Source organism: Diplotaxodon limnothrissa, linkage group LG6 (assembly GCF_057381915.1).
Source record: "Diplotaxodon limnothrissa isolate DT_005_m linkage group LG6, D_limnothrissa_male_GT1.1, whole genome shotgun sequence".
Taxonomy (NCBI): Eukaryota; Metazoa; Chordata; class Actinopteri; order Cichliformes; family Cichlidae; genus Diplotaxodon; species Diplotaxodon limnothrissa.
This window is the reverse complement of record NC_140601.1, coordinates 28,873,244-28,895,339: the sequence shown is the minus strand read 5'-3', so window position 1 is coordinate 28,895,339 and position 22,096 is coordinate 28,873,244. Positions and strand designations below refer to the sequence as shown.

Genomic DNA, 22,096 nt, shown 5'->3' with positions numbered 1-22,096 from the left:
GTTTGTGTATCTTTTCACCCAAGACTCTCTAGATTCACCCTGTTTACCCAGAGGATATTTTAATGTGACTGTGGGTGGAGTCATGTTTGTCTGTCAGTGCAGAAAGAGGAAGTGAAACTTGATGAATGAAACCCAAAGTGTTCCCTAATTACACAGAATGACTGCTGTGTACAAAGAAAACAACACACAATCAACTCGGTCTCTTGGTTGCCTGGGTCTTCTGGTACGTGTAAATATATATAAAAAAATAACATAAAATAAAATAAAATAATCAGGTGACTTTTGTTACTATCCCTGTTTTTATGTTTCCAAATGTTGCACCCCACTGCAGGTCGAAGGCACCAGCATGTGAATCTGTCCAAGTACTTCATAAAAATTAGCAAAAAATATTAAAATATCCTCTTTAGTTAGTCTCTAGTTTCACAGAATATGCACAACAGTGCAGAGCATCTTTCCCAGATCAGTGGTCGGCAGTCTCAGGGAAGAGCCCCACTAAAAGTGACTATGGGCAGGCAGAGGAGGGAGCAGAAGGTCGGGTGGAGTGGCTGGATTTGAGCAGAGGCCTGGAATTTTCGTAGCCTCCAGTCAGTGGAGCTGTCAGGTTTGTAGCACACTGATATTTCACACCTGGATGACAAAGAAGGAGATATATGGTTAGAGAAAAACAAACATTTGCAAGGACTTTGTACTGTAAGTGGGTTTTGTCATTTCTGTGTACGTTTCCTGAGAGGAAAGAGGGCCATGGTGACGCAGCTGAGAGAGAGAAACTGCTCCGAGAACAAATCAAGAGCTAAAATCTAATTTGTATGTCTTTGTGATTCTAAACTATTTTTTTCTGACAAATGTTTCTTCTAAACACCCCCCCCCCCCAAAAAAAAAAAAAGAAAAGAAAAGAAAAAGCTGTGTCTTAACGTATGGTTGTGTTACCATGTAGACCACGTAGATGTGAAACAACCTGCCTCAATTAGCTACCATCACATATAGCTTCTTTCCGGTTTCTTTTCATTTGGGTGCACGTGTTTATTTTCATTCCAAACCTGGTGACACTCTGTAGTATCTTCTTCTCATCCTGGTCCAGGCACACAGCAAAAGTTGTGTTTTCAACACCGCTGACCTGCACCTTGTCCACCTTCACCTCAGTCACAGTCAGTTGCTGCAAAGGTGATAAGCGGAGCAAATTGTCACGAACAGACATTTTACCAAAAACCAACAAGACTTCACGAAAAGGAATCATTTTTAAACAACACGCACGACTTTCACACCTCGACCGAGCTGCATTGAAAACAACTCAGATGGGTTCAATCATTTAATCAGGTCTACATTTTGCTGATGAGGTTAAAAACTCTTATAAATAAACGCTCCAAACCCAAACTAGGTTAACACACCAGCATACAGTGCTGCAAAACAATACTACTGCCAAAGCACACACCAGCAAAAGAATTGTGTTCTTGTTTGTGTGTTGTGGCTTTCTGTTCCATCACGGTGTCAGACAGTAAACGGTTCCCATACATGCTTGCGTGTGTGACTAGATATTCAGTCGAGATTTTGAGATGAAATCGAGTGTGTATCGAGGACTCCATCTTCAGTGATGGCTGTGCTGCAAAGCTGTTTGCGAAAGTAGATTGGTGCTGCACTTTCATAACCACAAACCACCAAGGCAGACTGATATCACGTATTGCTCACCTGGTTGTAGCCCTTTTTGCATTTCCCATTCTGTCTCTTCAGGACTTCAGTCATTGTCAGCTGCAGGCACTCCATCTTTGAGTCTGATAGACATCATTTTAGGTCAATTAAGAATACACTTGCACATTTTGTTCATTTTCACCTTGAGAAAGGGTTTCGATTAGAAAACTAGCTTGAGTAATACGGGAATAAGAAAGTGAATGATTCGAATTGACAGTGAAGAATGGAATGTGTTTCCCTGAAATGAAATTGTGAACAGACATAACTTTTAATGGTAAACACAAAGAGTTACATACCTAGCTCCTCAGGATTCTTGCATGCTTTGATTAAGTTTACTGAAGTACAAACTTTGGTTTCTCGCTTCCACTGACTTCTGCCGCTAATAACAACCTGAATGAGAGGAAAAGTAGGGTAAGATTACGGCTCTTTTATTTAAACAAAAACAAAACAAAACCCAAAACACTCCAGTTTTGGGAGATGAGAAAAACAGATATGATCATGACTGCTTCCAGACGACTGTGTCGATTTTGAAAGACAAAGAGATGTCACTTTTACCAATTTCTAATGGTTCAGACCACATGACCACAAAGACCAAACCTTTGTGCAAGTCTTTGTGCTTTGTCACAGAAGTTTGATGCGTCATCTCCTGTGACTCAAGAAGCGACCATATAACTTAAACCAGTTCTTAAGGCGGTGGAAAACTGCACTAAAGTGTTTGTTTGTTTTTCTCCTGATAAGATGTCATAATTACAAATAAAATTTGTTTATAACACAGCTTTATGAAACAAATTTTAATTAGGGATACAACCCAAACGCCATCCTACCTTGTTGTACACAACTTCCAAAGTTAGAGGGACTGCTTCTCGGTCACCATCAATGCCAAAACGTTTACTGGCAGCACCTACAGAAAAAAAAAGAAAAGCACACGTACACACATAAACTGTTAATCCACGGTACTTAAAAGGGCTACAAAACAATATGTCTACAAAATATTTTTAAATGTACTTCCTGGTGTGGAAAAAAAGACATTTGTGTAGTTTAGCCACTGTTGTCATAAGTTTTTACATAATGGAAACAAAGGGTAGGTCATTTGCACAGTAACTAACAGATAGAGGACATAAAAACATTTCCCTAAACTTTAACTTCTCCAAAGAAATTAAAAATCAGAAGTGCAAGTAGTGTTGACAAGTGAAACTTGAAAAGTAGAAGTGAATCATGATGTAAAAAAAAAAAAAAAAAAAAGCAGTTGTTTCCCTACTATAAATTTAGTAGTCTCAGCCTCATAATAAATGATAATCCATGTCACTGTAAGGAAATGTGGCTGCTAGGCTATGTATAAATGCAAATGTTTGATGCATGCGTCTGACTTACCCATGGCCTTGATGGCTCGCGTTCCTGCGGCGTGACCCAACTCCAGGGAGTGGACGAACACCTCAGTCCTCCGCTCTCCACAAGCTAACGTCAGCTACAAGACCAAAGTTCCTCCGTTATTCACTGAATATGAAACTGTGTTTTGTTGTTAATGAGTGGCAGAGTGCCATTCTCTGATACTAAAAAAAAAAACTTGTGAATGAAGTTGCAAGAAAGGGGAACAAAAAGCCCCAAAAAAGCATTTTAAGTGTTAACGTGTAACCAACCTCAGCCTGATAGAGCTGGATTAGAGTTGGCCGAGCAGCATAGCGGCAATAGTACAGGACCAAGTCGGCCAGGATGGGTAGACGCTGCTCATATGAGCTATCGTAGGACTCGGACTCTGTTTTTGAGGTTTGCTGCAGCAAAGAGTTTATGATACATGGTGAAATTCTTTGTTGGATAAACAGGAATAACAGACTTTAGGATAGCTTTGGCTTGGTGGTGGAAAAGTTATACTACAGTTATACCTGGCAGACGATGTTGGCTGGTAAGTTAAGCAGGCTGAGGGTGTTTCTTTCGTACCAAGGATCCAGCATACCAAGGAGATGGGCAATGTCATTAGTACTGTCCCCTATGCCCATGTGGTCCTGCATGAGCAAAAGTGTCATACATTTACCTTTATGGACATTTTGTCTTTCTGTTCAAAAAAAATCACAAATAATCATTCTGTAGTCATCTTGAAATTATGTTTTCTTTGCTCTACGCCTCAGGTAGCTTAGTCTAAAGCAGACCTTGTGCCTTGTATTTGATATTGGTGGTGGTGTTCTTGCACTTACGTTACACAGGGTTGTTCCCTTTGAAGCTCCAGGTTGAATTAAAGGACTAGAACCTCTCCGAGCTGCTATTACTGCAGAGTCTTTCTTCACTGGCACAAAGTAGAACTGAAGATTGAAAGCCCTGCTGAGACGCGGACATGCAGTCTCCTTTCTCCTGAGGTCATTGTATGCTCGGGCCACCTTCCCCGCTACATGATCAGCACCAAATACCACCACCCTCAGCGTAATATTCTTAATGTCTTCATCACTGCTAAGAATAGGCCTCCTTCGGAAGCAGACATGTTTAAGGGTTTGACTTTGTGGCTGGAGTGAGGGTTCAGGAATATGTAATCTGACCTGCTGTGGCAGGGAGTTGGAACGCTTCTCTCGCACCACAAAAAGGTCTTTCGATTCAGTGTTTCCTAAACTTTTGGCCCGGGAAAGGGGGCTCTTGGGTTTGATGAAAAGCCGGTAGAAGTGTTGGCTTAGTCGAGCTGAACTTTTTGTTGACCTTGGCGAACATTTTTCAGCGACAGGAGAGGAGCAAATGTAGTCATCAGGATCTTCAAAGTAGTCACTATCAGCTCCAGAGGTGATAGAAAGAAGGGAGGGAGCGTACGATTCTGAGGCTACAGACAAGGTGGAGAACATGGAGTCTTTGGATGTGGAGGAGATCGTGGAGAAGGTAGAGGCACGATGGCTGTTGCTGTAGTCACTAGGGATGATAGATATTGCAGAAGGTTCAACACCATGCTCCTCCTCGTCTTTGTCTTCTTCCACATCAATTTCTGTCACATACCTCTCGTCATCAATATCACCCTCTTCTTCCTGCTCATTAGTGGACAGGTAGCCAGTTTCATGCTCCAAAAGGGTGTTCAGAACATCTGCAGGAAACAGGATATAAATCTTACTTAGAAAATAATATTTAAATTTAGCTATCAAAACAGAGAGAAAAACACCTGCTGAAAGATCCAGGAAAAACTATCCTTAAGAGATTGATTTACAAATTCTCTGTCAGCTAATAGGAAAAAGTTTATTCCCAAATATGAAGTACAAATAAATACAAGTTGAGTTTATTACCAAAGTTATCTTTTTCCCAGTTAAACATGTAACATTTGGCTGTGGGCAGGGGTAGCGTCTGCAACATTCCTAAGAGAAGAGCAAAATAACAGTCGGATTAGTGCCATGTAACACACTTCCAACCTCCAACCCCCCAGTTACCAAAACCAGCCTTACCATCAGACTTCCTTCCATTGGAAGCAGGGATCTTCATCATCTCCCTGAGTTTCTCCAGTCCCTGGATGACATGACTCCGCCCCTTCAGTGGTTCACTCATGGTAGCAGCTGCCTCTAAGGCATCGCTTACCAAGGAGTAGATCTCCTCCAGCTCATTCACAGGTTTTTCCTGCAAAAAGTCATGGTCTCATATTAATCTCATATTGGACAGTACAGGTTTTGACCATGTGATGTCATAACATTTTCCTTTAATAAATATTTATAGATTTCCAAACTACAGTAACCATCTCAGAGTTTAAATCTTGGGCTGGAACAACAAAGCAAATATCTCACATCCTGAAAACATTCTTCAAACATAAAACTACTGACAAGCAACTCCTTACGACGATATCGTACGTACGCTAGAGTCTTTTTCCCTTTTATTCAGTTCAGTTTAGCAACGAACATCTTTGTTCCTGCCAGCAGGGAGAGCCAAGATAAAAACTACATTTATCTAACCATCAAAACCTATTAAAAAGGCATGTACTTAAGTCTTTGTAGCTTTATATAACAAATGTAATGTCAGAAATTCAAAGTAAAGATGGTTAATGGTAGATTAACATATTCATTCAGGTTAGGTTTAGAGTACACTAAAAAATACTTTCTCCCATTAGCTGTGGGTTAAAAATGAATGAAATATCTTACTAAAAGAAATGAATTTAGTTACAATGAAACAATGTGATTATTTAGCTTGTATGAGAATAAAAAAAACAACCCAACTATAACAAAATGTGTGTTTTGTACTACACCACAAAGTTTCCTAGCTTTTTACAATCAATATTTGCAGAACAGTACATTTAGCACACTTACCTGCAGAGCTCTGTGAATGCTGTGCAGAGGGTACTTGGTGCCTAGTGTGGACTGGAAGGCGTGTTTAATCAAAGTGATGTAGGTTTCTCTCTGTGAGTGCTGAACGCAGCTGAGCTGCTCAGCCACTGAAACAAAGTCAGCAGGAACTTCACTGGGGTTCATCAGCAACACAGTCCTGTCAGCAACACGGAGTGTTAGAGTAAAACCTTGACTTGTACACAATGTACACAACCTATACACTGTATGCAGGACACGATGCAAACAGGATGCTATGGTCATGATGAGGTTTGGTGGGTAGAAAAGGGGATGGAAAGGGATTTTCAAAGTACTGAGATGACACATCACACATGGTGTCATTAAGTATGGCACCTGTAGTTTATTTTTGTTGTTACTTTACACGTGGGATCGGATAAATGCAGCACGAATGGCTGTGCAACTTTTTCACAAGAAAGCAGAAGGTGCAAAGTTAACACACCAAAGTGAACTAAGCATACACCATCCTCTGCATGCAGTGCTTCAAAGGTAGAGAAAGCACAGTGTGCTTATGCAGCATAGGACCTTTGCAAATGCAGATATCAAATATCACCAGCACTTGGACTAGTTGTGGCTAATTTTTTTTTCTGTATATGCTATTTCTTTCTACATAGGCACATGCTTACATGCATATTCTATATTTTTATAGTCTTTAACGTAGTGAGCAGTGACATAGGGAAGCCTTACATGGTTTTTGAGCACTGGATGGATGTGTTCAAGCCCTGCTCGTCCCTCACCAGTCTCTGAAAGGAAATTCCTGTTTGGAAAACAGAACACAAACATTTGAATTGACACCAAAAAAAAAAGCATGACTACATTAAATGTTGTGGTGGAATAACTAGAGGCAGATGAAGGGTAACTGATGACCTAATTACTAATAAATTATTGAAGTGTTAATATTGTTAATCATTAAAATTAGCCAATGCTGCTCACGGGACGGTTAAAGTCAACTGAAATGAATAAATGAGGTATGGGTACCTCTGGCTGTGACCTTATCCGAACAACAAATACACACCAAAACACTACACCAGCTAACACTCATTCACAAATCGGCCCTCCGAGGGCCGACGCAACAGCTGCCTGTGAGAAAATACACACAGTCACAGCAAGACTTCAGACACAAAACCCCGAGGCTTTCATTATTATATCTGGAGACTTTAACCATGCCACACTGGACTCTACTCTGGCTGCTTTTCACCAGTTTGTGAATTGTCCCACAAGAAGCAACAGGACAATTGACCTACTGTATGCTAATGTGAGAGATGCATACAGAGCCACCCCCCACTAGGGAAGTCAGACCACAACCTGGTTTACCTACAGCCACAATACACACCCCTCGTCCAAAGGCAGCCGGTCACAACGCGCTCCATCCGGAGATGGACCCCAGAAAAGGAGGATGCTCTGAGGGACTGTTATGACACCACAGACTGGGATGTGCTCCTGAGCCCACATGGTGAGGACATAGAGGGGGCGACACACTGTCTTACAGACTACCTCAACTTTTGTGTGGACACGGTCGCCCCTGCTAAGACGGTACGGTGTTATCCTAATAACAAACCGTGGGTAACACAGGAAGTCAAAGCTGTCCTCAACATGAAGAAGAAGGCTTTCAGGAGCAAAGTGAAGGAGGAGATGAAGGCAGCACAGCGGGAGGTGAAACGCTGCCTGAGGGAAGCAAAGGACACCTACAGGAGGAAGGTGGAGCAGAAGTTGGAGAGGAACAATATGAGGGAGGTCTGGAATGGTGTGAAAACCATCACAGGCCACAACACCAAGAAAAGCACAGTGGGGGGGACTGTGGAGAAGGCAAACGAACTCAACAACTTCTTCAACAGGTTTGACCAGCCCACAACCCCCCCACCCTCACCCTCACCTTCACTACAGAGTCCAATCCCCACTCTCCTACCTCCCTCGCTTCCCCCCCTTCCTGACACCATGACACCCCCCTCCTCCAATCCCTCTCTCAGCAGCAAGACATCTCCCCCCCTCCCCTCTTCCCAAACATCTCCCAGTGTCACAGTGGATCAGGTCAGGAGACAACTGAGGAAGCTTCGCCCCAGAAAGGCAGCAGGCCCAGACAAGGTGTGTCCTAGGATGCTAAAGGCGTGTGCTGCTGAACTTGGGGAGCCGCTACAACGAGTCTTCAACCTCAGTCTGCGACTGGGGAGAGTGCCCGCCCTATGGAAGACATCCTGCATCGTCCCGGTCCCCAAAAAGAACCGGCCCAATGAGCTGAATGACTTCCGACCGGTGGCACTGACGTCACATCTTATGAAGACTCTAGAGCGGCTCTTCCTCAACCTCCTCCGACCACAGGTACAACATGCCCAGGACCCACTACAGTTTGCATACAAGGCGGGTGTCGGAGTGGAGGATGCCATCCTGTACCTCCTACACAGAGCCCACTCACACCTGGATGGGGGAAAAGGCACGGTCAGGATCCTGTTTCTTGACTTTTCCAGTGCCTTTAATACCATCCGGCCCTGTATGCTTCAAGAAAAACTGAACAGGATGGAGGTGGACCCCTGCCTGGTGGCTTGGATCTCCGACTACCTCACCGACAGACCACAGTACGTCAGGCTGAAGGACATCACGTCTGACACAGTGGTCAGCAGCACAGGAGCACCACAGGGAACTGTGCTGTCCCCTCTTCTCTTCACCCTGTACACCTCTGACTTCTGCTACAACTCTGAATTATGCCACATTCAGAAGTTTGCAGACGACACAGCCATCATGGGGTGTATCTGGGATGATCAGGAAGAGGAGTACAGAAGTCTGGTGAGGAACTTTGTCGCATGGAGTCACACAAACCACCTGCAACTCAACACCTCAAAGACTAAGGAACTGGTTGTGGACTTCGGGAGGTCCAGAGTAGGTCCACTGCCAGTTCAGATAGAGGGGGAGGAGGTGGAGGTGGTCAACAAGTACAAGTACCTCGGGCTGTGGGTGGACAATAAACTGGACTGGTCATGCAACACAGAGCACCTGTATAAAAAAGCCCAAAGCCGACTGTACTTCCTCAGGAGGCTGAGGTCTTTTAACATCTGCAGGAAGCTCCTGAGGATGTTTTACCAGTCGGTGGTTGCTGGAGTACTTTTCTATGCTGTGGTGTGCTGGGGGAGCAGCACAGCAAAGAGGGACTCATCCAGGCTGGAGAAACTGATCAGGAGGGCTAGCTCTGTGGTCGGCATGAAGCTGGACACTCTGGTGACAGTGGCAGAGAAAAGGACATTAAAGAAACTGATGGACATTATGGACAATGCCAGGCATCCTCTGCACACGGCCATAAACAATCAGAAGAGTCTGTTCAGTGACAGGTTGCTTCTCCCAAAGACAAGAACTAACAGACTTAAAAACTCCTTTGTCCCACACGCCATCAAACTGTTTAACTCCTCTCTGGTGGGGAGAGGGAGGGGAAACAGGAGGACAAAGGAGGGGGGAACAACTAAGCTGTAGTGCCTCTTCACCTCACTGTACAATACCTTTTGTGCAATACTTTTGTAAATAGTCAACGGTGCAATAGACTCAATACTTGAAATGTGCAATTCACTTGTATTTTTATTTTTATTCCTATTTATTCTATTTATCCCCTTTGTATATTTTATTTATATTGTCTCTGTATTTATATATATGTGTGTGTGTATAACTCTGTAACTTCTGTCGGTGCTGTGCTTTTTTGGAAATCGAATTTCCCAGAGGAACCCACCCGAGGGATTAATAAAGTTCTATCTTATCTTATCTTATCTTATCTTAAGTCGTCTTTTGTTGTTTTGTTTTTTTAATCTTTTGAAATACCTGACCATTCAGCTGAATTTCCTCACTCATTTGTGGTTTCTGCTTTCTGTAAATGCTGATACTACATCCGTTTTCAAACAATATCCAGTTAGAATGAAGAAGTTTCTCTTAAACCTGAAACCACGTCATCATCCTGCCTCTGTCAGGTGTACACGCTACAAGCAGAGCTCTTTTTTCCCCCCAAGCGTTATCCTAAATGCATTTCTTTGACTTATCACTAGGGGGAGTACAGTTACAACAGGTGGATAAGCAAGAGGTAAATTAAGCATAGTATGTCTAAGAGGGCAAAGATGTGTGAATTAAACAGACACATAAAGAAGAGAAGGACCACAAAAAATAAACAACATTCTCCATATTTACCTGGGGCCTTCATTTCTAGCTGTATTGTGGAGAGAAGCTTTTTACACACACTGCAGTAGGGTTCAGGCCATGTGAGGAAATGGCAAAACACATCCATGGCTTCCTCCAGCAGGTCTGTGTTATCAGTGCAGTACGGTGTCTAAGACCAAAGCACAAAAAGATGTTTTTACTCTACAGGAGCTCTGTAGACCGCAAGATCCATCTCAGAAGACCAACAACATACTGAAACTACGATTATCATAATTGTTCATAATTCAGTTCTACTTCTACAATCTAGAAGCTTTGAAGCATAACTCAAACTATTACTCTGTTTTATATAAAACCTCGATGAATTATTTAAATAACTTGTTATTTATATAGTGAATAACTGTGCCTAACTGATCCAATACGGAAAGACCATTTTCTTTTGGAGCAACTGGCTGATCAACAATCATAATTTGATCCAGAGGGATCAGAGAATGCTTTTAATTGGAGCCATTTGGTCCATTAAGTGGGATGTATTAGTTCATAAGAGGTGGAAACACAAAGCAATACAAAACTGTTCTTTTCAGTTCTGCTCTTTTTTCAGGAAATGAAATGTATTACATATCTTATTGTCATGTTTGGGTCATACTATGGTTGTTCATTTGTTGTATATTACAAAAATATATGTAAAATAAAATATTTAGCAAGAAAGAATAAACAGATAAATCAAAGGTTTTCTGTAGGCATGATTTCTGCATGATGAAAAGGCTTCCTTTCACATCTTTCATTGTTACGGTTTCTAGTATTATGTAATTATCCTGTAACTGCTTGAACATACGTCACAGGGGATTGAATTGAGAAACTAACTGAACTTTAAGATGGAGAAAGCTCATACCATCTTGGAACACTCTGAATGCTACTGAGAGGTGAAGAAAGGTCACATATTTTGATAACATCTGTTTTTAGACAAGCTGTACCTGCAACAGCGTGGAGGAGAACATGATAGCGAGAGGAGCCACCAGCTCATACTGACACTGCTCCTGAACCTGATCGCACGAACAGATGAACACAACATAAAGCGAGTAAGGATTAGTTAATGTAGACTTTTGATTATTATAGCATTCATTCATCAATGATTAATACATCTTTTCTCCTTGACCTCTCACCTCTCGGGTCTTCCTGATGATCTGCTGTAAAAGGATGATGAAGTTGTCCGGATCTCTCTTCACCAGCTCCTCCAGGCTCCATCGGTTCATTGACTGTCCCACTGAGCACATCAGCACTGCAATACATGCGTTTTTACAGCTATAAACAACATATATGCTTGACATTCTCACATATTTAATATCTAATGCTACGATTCTAATTTTCTACATATTTTTAGTAGCCATCAAACGTACCCCATAGTGGTAATGAAACAAGGCACTGGACAATATTGTGCTAGGCTCTGACACTGGTTTGCAAAAAACACCCAACAGCTTTTTGAAGTCTCAAGCTGTCACTTCTGGTGCGTATCATAGGTGTGTATTATCACCTTTTGTTCACTGTTTCACTAAGGATGTTTGTGTATGTACAAATACGACAGGATGGATTTCCTGTTGTTAGAAAAAAATAAAATAAAAACAAGATAAGATCTCAGTTTGAAAGATTTATTTTGCACTAGGTTATTCACAAAGGGTAATTTGGTAAAAGTGCAGTTGGCAAGTCCCAGATAATCAATTAACTTTTTATCAAAAGTCTCAATATAAAGCTTTTGGTATACATAATAATGTTTTACTGTTTTCTGTTACAGTGTGAAACAGAAACCTGAATTAAAAACAACAAAGTAGATCTGTGAATACAGTATTTCAAACCACACCGATCTGTTTTTTTGAGTGTGGTGTATCACAGTCACAAAAACAACTGAAAATGACACCTGACTCCTCACAAGCATGTTATTTTGATATGATCCCTCGATCTCCGTGACTTAGATTGCACATCAATCTAAGGAATTAAAGCTTTAGCAGTCAAACACAAATGCCGTCCTATAAACAGGCCTTTGCATCCAAGTGCGCTACCTAACATCTCTAAAAAGCAGTGCGCTATTTGCATCATGATCACACCTAACCACTTGGGAGCTCTAGTCTTTTTTAATATTGCTGGTTATGGGAATACAGCTGCCTGTTTTGAATGATCCTGTTAAGATCCAGAATGTAATACATCAGTGCTTCAGTAGACGGCTTGTGCTCAACATGTGGACGTTTACGTGAATGTAGCACATTACATATCCCTGGAAGTTTATCCGGTCAATGCATTTCAAAAATAAAAATAAAAGCTCTGAATTGGAAAAAACGAATGATGAAACGAGAACACCAAACTAAGACCTTCAGGTCACGTTTTAAATGCCAAAATCACATCATCACCACCGATCAGTTTGCACAGGTATGCGTCATTCTATCTGACACTGGTTGACGTGCGGAGGCCGATGCCAGTTTGATCTTCCGCCCTGTTTTTATACTCTGCATCACAGTACCTCCTGCTTCTGATGCCTCACACAAACGCTGCGGTCTGTACCACCACTTCCTCCCAGCTGTCTATTCACACAACTTCCTTCAACACCCAATAGTGTGCTCCACCAATGATCTTTCAGCAACAGTGTCATCAACAAGCAGCTCAGACTCTTCTGAGCGTATGTCGCGCACAGTCCCTGTGTTAAGAGCTCGTGAACAAACAACTTTTTCTGTCAACACCACATGTTACACATGTCCAAATGTGCTTGCTAGAGGTTGATACTTCTGAGAAAATGTGGTGCCTTTACCTTCCTAGAAACAGAATTTTGACCCCACACTCTAAATGAACGCCTGTAATGAACGATTTCTGTTCATTGTATGGCACTTTAGACTGAAAAACCTGCTGTAAGCAGATAAAATTACAAAACTTACAACAAACATATTAACAAGAGCCATGGTTAATGCCGTGATACGATTTAGTTAGTCAGAACTATTGACATTTACGATGGCTTAGCCACACATTTTGTCCCAGTAAACTATGCCAGTGAACCAATACAAGTCACAATACAAGGAGGTGAAGTGAGAGACAGAATGAGCTGCGACCAATATAACTCCATATAACAAATGTAACAATTATATCTGTGCACACAGAGTTCAGACTCTGTGTATGAAACTCTGAATCAGGCTCCTCGTGGCTTTATCTCAGAATAAAAATAATAAAGATTAAAAGATATTTGGTGCAGTGACGACACGAACAAAAACAAATGATGTGATTATATTGCCATGGCAGATAGGAGCACAACCAAGCATTTGCTCTGTACATCTCTAAAAAGATGCACATTAAAAAAATGGTGTTGTAAAATTCAGAGGATGGCGTTTGTCCAAGAAAAGCTTTTTAAGGCTTCACAGGATCAGCTGTCTGATTATAACCTTCTTTTATAACCAGATCTTAGCGGTGATCCTATAAGTCCTTGGTAAAACTGCAGGATCTTACCGTTCCAGTGATGTGCTGCTGTGGGACTTTGCCGCAGTCCATCCAGACACCTATCCAGAGCATGCTGGATCCGGTCCTCTGTACAAGAGGTGTGCTGCATATTCACCACTCAGGTTCTGGAAAGAGGCAGGAGAGAGATGATTATTAAGCACCGAAATATGATAAGCATCTCAATGCCCTTTAATGTCTTCTGTGGAAGATTATCTTCAAATACATTCATGCATAATGTTCCCATGCAAACGTACACACATGCTCCTCTCTTTTCCTCAACAGTGTGTTGTGTTATCGCATTTACTTTGCATGAAGGCAGTTCACTCGGCAAGTATGAAAATCAGTCAGAAGAAGATACACAAACCATAATCTAAGTGGTAAGGAAAACAGACACAGGGCTATTTGTGTCACTGTTTTGTTGCTATAGTTCCTGAAATGTCCTAAACACATTTGACAGAAACCTCCGCTGCCTCAAAGCAGCCATATTTATCTAAAGACTTAAATGGATCTGTGACCACTTTAATACAACGGTTTTAAGCAGACCTGCTTCAGTTATAGTGTATTCAGCAGTTACATTGTACAAGGATGGGAATTTCTGGATTTAAGACATTACATATTGCTCAACAAGCTTTGACTGAGAAAATTTTAAAGGAAAACAAACTGGAAAGCAAACAATTTTCACCATTTTTAACAGGATAAAAGAAAACCCCCCAGCCCGAAGTGATTTTAAAATTAACACACACACACACACACACACACACACACACACTCTGCAATCCTATAAATGAGAGAGATATGGCGAGGAAGAGCTTGTTATAGAATTCCTGTATGACAAAAATGTGCGTCATATTTTACCACTGACTCATGAGGATGTACTGAACTTCACTTTTTTTTTTAAACTTTCAGTTTATCAGCGCGTTTGGCTGTTTTTCATGCAGCAACTGAGGACAACCCAGGTGTGGCAAGCTGTTTCAGTTCTGTTATGAACACATCTCATAAGACATATGCGTAAGGAAAAACACAGGCGTCCGCCAGTCAAATTAAAATGGGCTGAGTAGTCACTTGTAATTCTTGGATGTTTTTATATGTAGAAGAACAACATTTGTGGTGGCAGAAGGTTAACGACACAATTTCAGAGCTGAAAACTGGTCCTAACCGCTAACCAAACAGTTTATAAAGAAGAAAGTAGTTCATAGGTTTGAAAACGGTAAAGTGAACATCTCTTTTCACGGGCAACTATAAAATTTCCCGATCTAGCCTTTCAGTTCAAATTAAACAGGTGTTTCTGTGTGGGCCAGCTTGTACTCTTATTAGGAATAGCCACAGAAACCATTTTCAAAGAAGCCTGTTGCTTTCGATACAACAAAAAGTGCACTCTCTCATAATTTGTCAGGAAAACCATGGGTTTTCAAGCACCCTTAGTTGCATCCAACTCACCATGGCATGGTATGAATCTAATTATTCTTAGATTTTTCCAGACTTCCCATAACAGAGTCCAGCTACACAATGTTACCATGACCTAATTGCATGTAATGACCCCATTAGATGCAATGATGACCCCAGCTGTGTGATATGTTGTATTACACAGATGGTTTTCATATCCAGGTTAGACAACAGCTTTTTGAACATTTTGGGGGAAACATCAGCATTTCTTGCTGAATATGCATTTTTACATGTTTTTCCCAAATAATCTGCATGAGCAAACTCACACATGACCAGCCTCTGTAATGGGAAGAGGAAACTAACCTACGATCTATTAAAAGAGGATGTAAACAAGCTTAAAGTTGGCTGGCTGGACAATGAGTTCGAGCTCCAGAAGCATACGCAACTAGTTAATTAATATATAAAAGTAGCTCTGTATCGGTTGCATTGACGAGAGAGGCATGAGAGACATTTTCATGTGCAATACTCTAGTTTTAGGGTTAACATATTCAATAATTTGGGGCCTAAATGTATTATTGAAACCAATAAACAGCTTCTAACTTGTTAATGCATGTACACATAGAACAGGCGCGTTTTCCATAGTTAATGTTGGAAAAAGATTGTTTAACATGGTCAGAAATAAGCTTGCTGATAATGCATTACGTATCTCCTCAATACGTTTCTCCTGACTCACTTAAGAATTTGGAAATGCAATAAATGCATGTGCAAGCATGAGGAAACATCCAAATATAAGAAGCAGAACAAATACTTCTGTAAAAACAAAAATAAAATTAAAATTAAAATGAAGGCGACAGCGCTTTTAGAAGATTTACAATTTTAGAAACAGAGCAACCAATCAGATCTTCTACCTCCCCCCGACAGAAACGCTCAACAGCTTAATCGAGTTTGTCCTTCAAGAGTTATTTTATTCCTTTAAGTGAAATCTGAATGTGCCAAAGTTTAAAAAAAACTATCAGCATGCTGTGTACAGAAACATCACCGGTGTCAACAGTACCAAGAAAAAAAAATAACTTTCATTTAGTAGTAATGGCTTTTTTTCCACACTGATTTCACATTCACATTTTTTTTAGTCAGTGTAATCTTCAACAAGAATGGTTATGGAGTGATGGTAGAAAAGGACCAGAAATGAGTAATGACATCAAGCTGTGTGTCTGATTATATCTCCTCAAAATTTCCCCTGACAGGTTCACAAATTCCCCACTTCAGATGAAAGCTAGAAATACATGCTGGCTGACAGATGAACGGTGTTACCAAATTACTCACTTGATCTTTATACACCTACACGCCTAATAACTCTAACTGACACACACTGACACACATAAGCACATAACTGTTTATCCTTGACTTCAGAGGACAGGAAGTTGAGTTACACTGATTACCTGGAGATTTTTTCTGACATGTATCAAATGCTAGTTAGTCTATTAGTAACCCCACTCTAGAGTAACAGTAAAACATGTCTGCAATTCAAGTACTTAAGACATTGCCCAGGAAGGGAAAGTTTGTTAGTGTTTGTGAAACTAGATTTAAGTCCCCACAGCCTAAACACAACCCTGGCCACCAACAGTCTGTATGCTTGAGAGCAGGCTGGCATTTGGGAATGTGCTTGTTTCTTGGCCAGAGTTAGACGGGCAGCAGCTGGTTAACTTGGATTAACACAGACTGAATCACATGCTTGTATGTGTCCACAAAAGATGTGTAAAAAAAATAATATCTGTTGAAGAAAGACGTCATAATGATAAATGTCTATAATGACCTTATGGAAGATACGGAACAAACAGCTTGCTTTTACGCCTCTCTTTTTCTTGGATTAGCTAAACAAGATGATACTATTTGGCAGTTTTTTATCTTTGGAAAGAACCAAGGAAAGTGCACTTCCTGTTTCCAGTCTCCATAATGAGCTAAAACATTTAGATACCAACTGTAAATTTGTATTTAAGTGACTTTTATATTAACCTATGAACCAGAACAATAGTTGATCATCATCTAACAAGCAAGTTAATAAGGATATTTCTCAAAATGTCAGACTGTTCCCTATGAGCCACAACAACTCATAGGGAACAGTGCTGTGGACATTGACAACACAGCACAGCACAAAACACCTTTAGGAAAATGTGCGCTATTGTTTCCCCAAACAATTGTCCTTATTTTTACTCACAACTCGTGCTTAAGTACAGATGCACAGCACTGACATCCAAACTTCCAACCTTGCCATAGGCACGGGTCAGGAAGTTCATGCAAATCCCAAGTTCAGGAGGCCAGATGAATGAAACTCAATTATCCCACAGCACTCCACTTTCCTAAAGTTACCATTCAATAACAATACCTTCAGCTCTAGGCATAAACAAAACCACCATGCAGCACTTTTCTCAGCCGTCCCTCCTCCCCAGAGATGTATTGTCTCTAAAAGTGTCCCAGCGGCACTGAGCAGGACTACAGAGCCGTGTGCGTTGGATCCTTGTATTGAGTGCTCCGGTAATTGTCAGGGCTGGACAGAGCTGGATATGAGCCCAGTTGATGTGGAAGGAACTAATAAATTAAAGTTGTAATGACTCTTACATCCAACGTGGCGTTCAATGAGGACACGTAAAGGTAATAAAAGAGATGATAGCACTGTATGATGCAGTGAAAGTGTTACATATGAAAGAACCAACTGGTATAGTCCCTCTATGTTACTTATTCAGTACTCTTTTACCAAACATGGATGATTAAGCTTTTGTTTGGTATTCTTCTCAAAGAAAAGTCAGATATATTTTAGGAAGCTGCCATCACACACCCTTTTGCAATGTAAGATGTACATCCAGCTATTATTAATCTTAAAAACAGCGAGGGTGTCTGCTGAACTATTAACCTGTCAGTGGAAATCATAAACACTATAATAGAAATACGGCAAAAACAGCTATATACCACATCCAGATTGTTGCGGATTTTCTGGGCTTATGCAACTACAGGGATTTTTGCAGCAAAATTCAACCATAAGCGTCATCGAAGTTGTTTACATAGACCTGCTAGTCATGTTGCAAATGCAGCGACTTTGTGGTGTTTCATAAGAGGATGTATGCAGTACATCCCTAAGAGTCAACAAGGTCACTTCCACTTTTTCATGGCTTACATTCTGACAACAACAAGCAGTGTTTCTATGGTTTAGAGCTAGTTTTCAAAAACGTAAAGCGAAGTAAGCATTATGTTACAGAGACAGTCCTTAAAGAGCTTAAAAAATAAAAAATAAGCATGGTTCATGCACTAAAAACACGGATGGTGTCGTGTTTTGATCTTCAACATCTGCATGAAGCAATCTATTCTAGGAAGAAACAAACTAGGAAAACATTAACTGATAGCTCTGTCTACCATCAGGAGATCAACATACAACCAAATGGTAATCTCTCACAGAGATATCTTTTAAGCTTTTAGCCAATGTTTGACTCTGATAGACTCCCCGCTCTGTCAATAATAGCATCCCCAAACCACCAGACTATACCACTATTCCACCCACAAATGTTTAGTTCCTTTTTCCTTTCTCTTACCTGCCTGCTCCACACTGAGAAAAGCCGGCCATTCAAGCAACAGCTGATCCAAACAGAAACAGCTTCTGTATGAAATCCAAAGGATGAATTCTGGGTTTTGATTTTGTCACGATGACATTAACATTGTTCTTACATACTGGTTTTTGTGTAGAGTGAACACCCCCCCCGCCACCCGGTTATCTTCCCTTTATAAGCCCATTTCTCACTTGTGCTTCTTGTAGGGTTTTTCATCAAACTTCCCACAGCGCATCCAACGTTTCACCTCAGCCTGCGTCCCTCTCTTTCTCACAATGTCCTCTTTTTCCTCTCCCTCCATCTCCTCACGGACCTCTTCCCATGTATCCCACAGATCCCATTACCGAATGCTTCCTAACAGGAAGATAGCTTCCCTGCGTCGCTGAGGAAGCAGGTGCCTCTCTATTGTTGTGGTGTGATCAGACTCTTAGATATACTCCCACAGACCAGGGACAAGATCTCTGTGTATATATGTGCATAATACATGCGTGCCTCTCATTTTAATTGACAGTCACACACCCCACCATCACCCTCACCCCAGCCCCAAACCCTTTCACAACTTCAATATTCACATCCAACCTTACTCTCTTCCCCTGACCTAGTGGATGTGAACCTGCCTCTTATGGCTTTAGGAAATAACAGCAGTCCAACTCCAAAGCTCTGTTGTAATTAAGTGCTTCCCTTTAGTCCAAACAACCTCTACCGGTGACCACTTGGCATTATATATAAGCTAAGCAGGTCAAAAAGTAACACTGTGTGGATGTGGCTTTTGTTTAATGCTATTATGCTGTATTTCCTACTTTAGAGCATCTAGAAAATACCTCATTAGGAAATAATGAAGGTGAACTTGCTCTTCAGCTCTGCGTGCATGTGCACGGCTGTTTAGAATCATCAGCTTTTATACTAATAATGCAACGAGATGCACACATATGCTGTTGTGCTGCTAATTACAGCAGCAAAACAAAGGGCCTGTTTGGTCACTCTATGTAAACTTTGGTTTTCACTTCCTGAATAAACACTGATAAACATATGAAAATTTTAATGCAAATATCAGGTTCTTTAATATCAGATTATGAAACTCAGAGGAGGCAGTAGAAGCACTGCAAACAAGACTGAGCAAACAAACAAAATAACAAAAACTATATATACTATATACAACAGCATATAGGCAGCATAGTCAGTATATAGGAATGTTTGTCTGTGTTCTAACTATATACAACAGTATATAGTATATGTATAGTGAATGCTAACAGATGCATGTGTTTACACACCCGGGGGTGTTGACCTCAAAGTATGTGTCGTAAAGGTGAGCACGAAGATTTTACTGATATCAAAGCCTTAAAGAGACAAACAGGAAACAATTTGACGAATAACACATAGCGGTAGGATTCTGCAGTCAACCCTCCTAGATGTGAAATTGTGGTCAACAATCTCATACCCACAAATCAACAGGCTTGATTGTCCGTGTTCTTCGATACAACAAATGGTCCGCGAGCTGCTCCAGCAGTTATTATTTCTCAACATAGGAGTGATTGTATTCCAACTCGATTGTGAAATTGGACTATTTCTATGAAAAATAGATGATCCCTTCCTGCCGTTGTGCAGAACAAATATGTCATCATCTAATGGGTGGGGTGGAAGCACGGAGTAGCTTGTAGTTCTTTTTCATTTTTTAAACTTTCTTGAGAAAATTGTGACATGGGGTAGTGGGTAAATCATGCGTACGCCTGAAACATGACTCCAGTCACAAATAGAACGCCTACAAAGATCACAATCCTGACCTAAAAACACAGCAGATCATTTCTGGTGAATCTGGTTGCGAAGACAATCACCAGGGATCATTTCTGCATATGCAGAGGAAGTTATACAAAACCTTTCATAGCTTCAAAGGAAAATGTGGGAAGTCTCATCAACTGCAAACAACTGATATGATTAGATGCATCACTTGGGTCTGCTTGAGGCCACGCAACGTAAAAAGCAAAATCTCAGCCCAAAACATGGAAAAGTGATGTTGCAGAATGTCTAAAAATCTTCTCTCTTTTTTGAAGTGAGTTTTATCTTATATTTTTGTTTTGTCTTCTCAATATCACTCAAAATCACAGTGTGACAAATGCAGCTACATCATTACATTACTGGTGACAAGTATCTAAATTACTAGGCACTTTATTCAAAAAGCTCCTCGAGTGACCTTTAATTGTATTGTACTTGTAACCCATGTGTGAACAGCAAAGGGTTGTTGTTTTTTTTCCCCAGTAACAGGTATCACGAGTTCAGCAGTTTGCTTGGTGGCATTTCTGTGGGTGGACAATCAAAAAAACTTGGTCTTTCTTCTCACCCTGAACTGAAGCTTCGAGTAAATCGGGATCCTTTGCTTGCATCCCTGGTTAAACTCCAATAGACTTCCATGGCAACCAAAATGACCCCAAGGACAGGAAACCTTTCAGCTCATTGGTGCAACTTAAAGTGCTGACCCACAACTCTTCCTTCATCTGATCGCCTGGTCCCACTAGCTTCAAGTACTTTTCTCCTTCTAAAAATCACAACATATATTTTAGACACCATCCAGGCATCTAACACGTGCTTCTGCATCTCTATACTTCCTCACTGAATACTATAGGCATGAATCACATAGAAAGTCTAGAAAAGCAGAAGTCACCATAATGGTAGGACTGTGGAGGTCTGTCAGATCACAGGTTTCCCATCAGTGTTTGATGCTGACAGAAAACAAAACAGTTTTTAACACTGCTGAGAAACGAGCTCTGGTGCCATAAAACACACGTACATGAGGAACAACTAGATTACAATAGATGAATGACAGAAGCAGCTTCACTTTGACGGCGTCATAAACTGTCGACTCTTAGATGCAAACGTAGATGCGCACAGGTGACACAAACAGTCTGTTGTCATATATCAAAGGTTCATGAAATTCAACACAAACATATCTGTACACAGTTAACCCATTTGCGAGTGGAACACTGCTGGTCGCCTTTAGAATAAAATATTTCCTTCTTCACAGTCTTACCTGTGGGTTATTGGCCAGCCTCCATAGCCCCTGTGCGTGTCTTAAAAGTCCAAAAAATCCAAGGGAAGGTGTCTCCTGTTCAGCGTCGCTGCCATTCATTCAACACGCACATCACGATTTAATAGGCAAACCCACATCCTGGGTAAAAAGAGCGGAGCCGTACGCCGTTCTGCGCTTTACATACAAAAACTGGCTCACAAACACGGCAAACAGGAAGTGTATGAGCGAGGCGCATGTGAGCACAATGACGACGGCTGCTGCTGCCGCTGAGAGTGTAGAGCTGGGAAGTGGAACTGTGTGGTAATCCGTGTGTTTCTAGACCTGTGCATGATGTTGGCCTCGGAAAAGAAGTCACGCTTCATGTGTGCGTTTTATGCGCACATTACGTTCACTTAAACCCAAGATATGTATTTCTGTATTTTCGGTGTCTTTTAAATTCAAGTGTTAAAAATAACTATTTTGAATGACAGAGAAATTACTCAAACCTGCGGACTCTGAGTTTTTCATTTTCTCTGCAAACCCCATTCTGTCAG

The 22,096-nt window shown here is 41.1% G+C and overlaps 1 protein-coding gene across 1 annotated transcript; it reads right to left on the bottom strand.

Moving 5' to 3' along the window:
* Positions 1-423: 423 nt before the first annotated feature.
* On the bottom strand, positions 424-21,751 carry pik3r5 (phosphoinositide-3-kinase, regulatory subunit 5). The gene is made up of 18 exons (XM_085356098.1): positions 21,564-21,751; positions 13,572-13,687; positions 11,255-11,370; positions 11,066-11,134; positions 10,125-10,263; positions 6,657-6,726; positions 5,937-6,111; positions 5,088-5,256; positions 4,932-5,000; positions 3,873-4,735; positions 3,564-3,683; positions 3,321-3,452; positions 3,055-3,148; positions 2,508-2,584; positions 1,980-2,073; positions 1,684-1,766; positions 1,038-1,153; positions 424-627 (listed from the first exon to the last, which is right to left on the bottom strand). The coding sequence occupies exons 2-18, from the start codon at positions 13,669-13,671 to the stop codon at positions 477-479; spliced, it is 2,637 nt and encodes an 878-aa protein (XP_085212224.1). The 5' UTR covers positions 13,672-13,687; positions 21,564-21,751; the 3' UTR covers positions 424-476.
* Positions 21,752-22,096: the final 345 nt, after the last annotated feature.

Bases quoted from the DNA above. Each gene is read 5' to 3' on its own strand.
- pik3r5 (XM_085356098.1), bottom strand. From the start codon at position 13,671: ATGCAGCACACCTCTTGTACAGAGGACCGGATCCAGCATGCTCTGGAT. The intron at 11,135-11,254 runs GTGAGAGGTCAA...TCGTGCGATCAG, and splicing joins TCATCAGGAAGACCCGAGAG to GTTCAGGAGCAGTGTCAGTA. The intron at 4,736-4,931 runs GTAATAAACTCA...TGTTTCCTGCAG, and splicing joins CTGGGAAAAAGATAACTTTG to ATGTTCTGAACACCCTTTTG.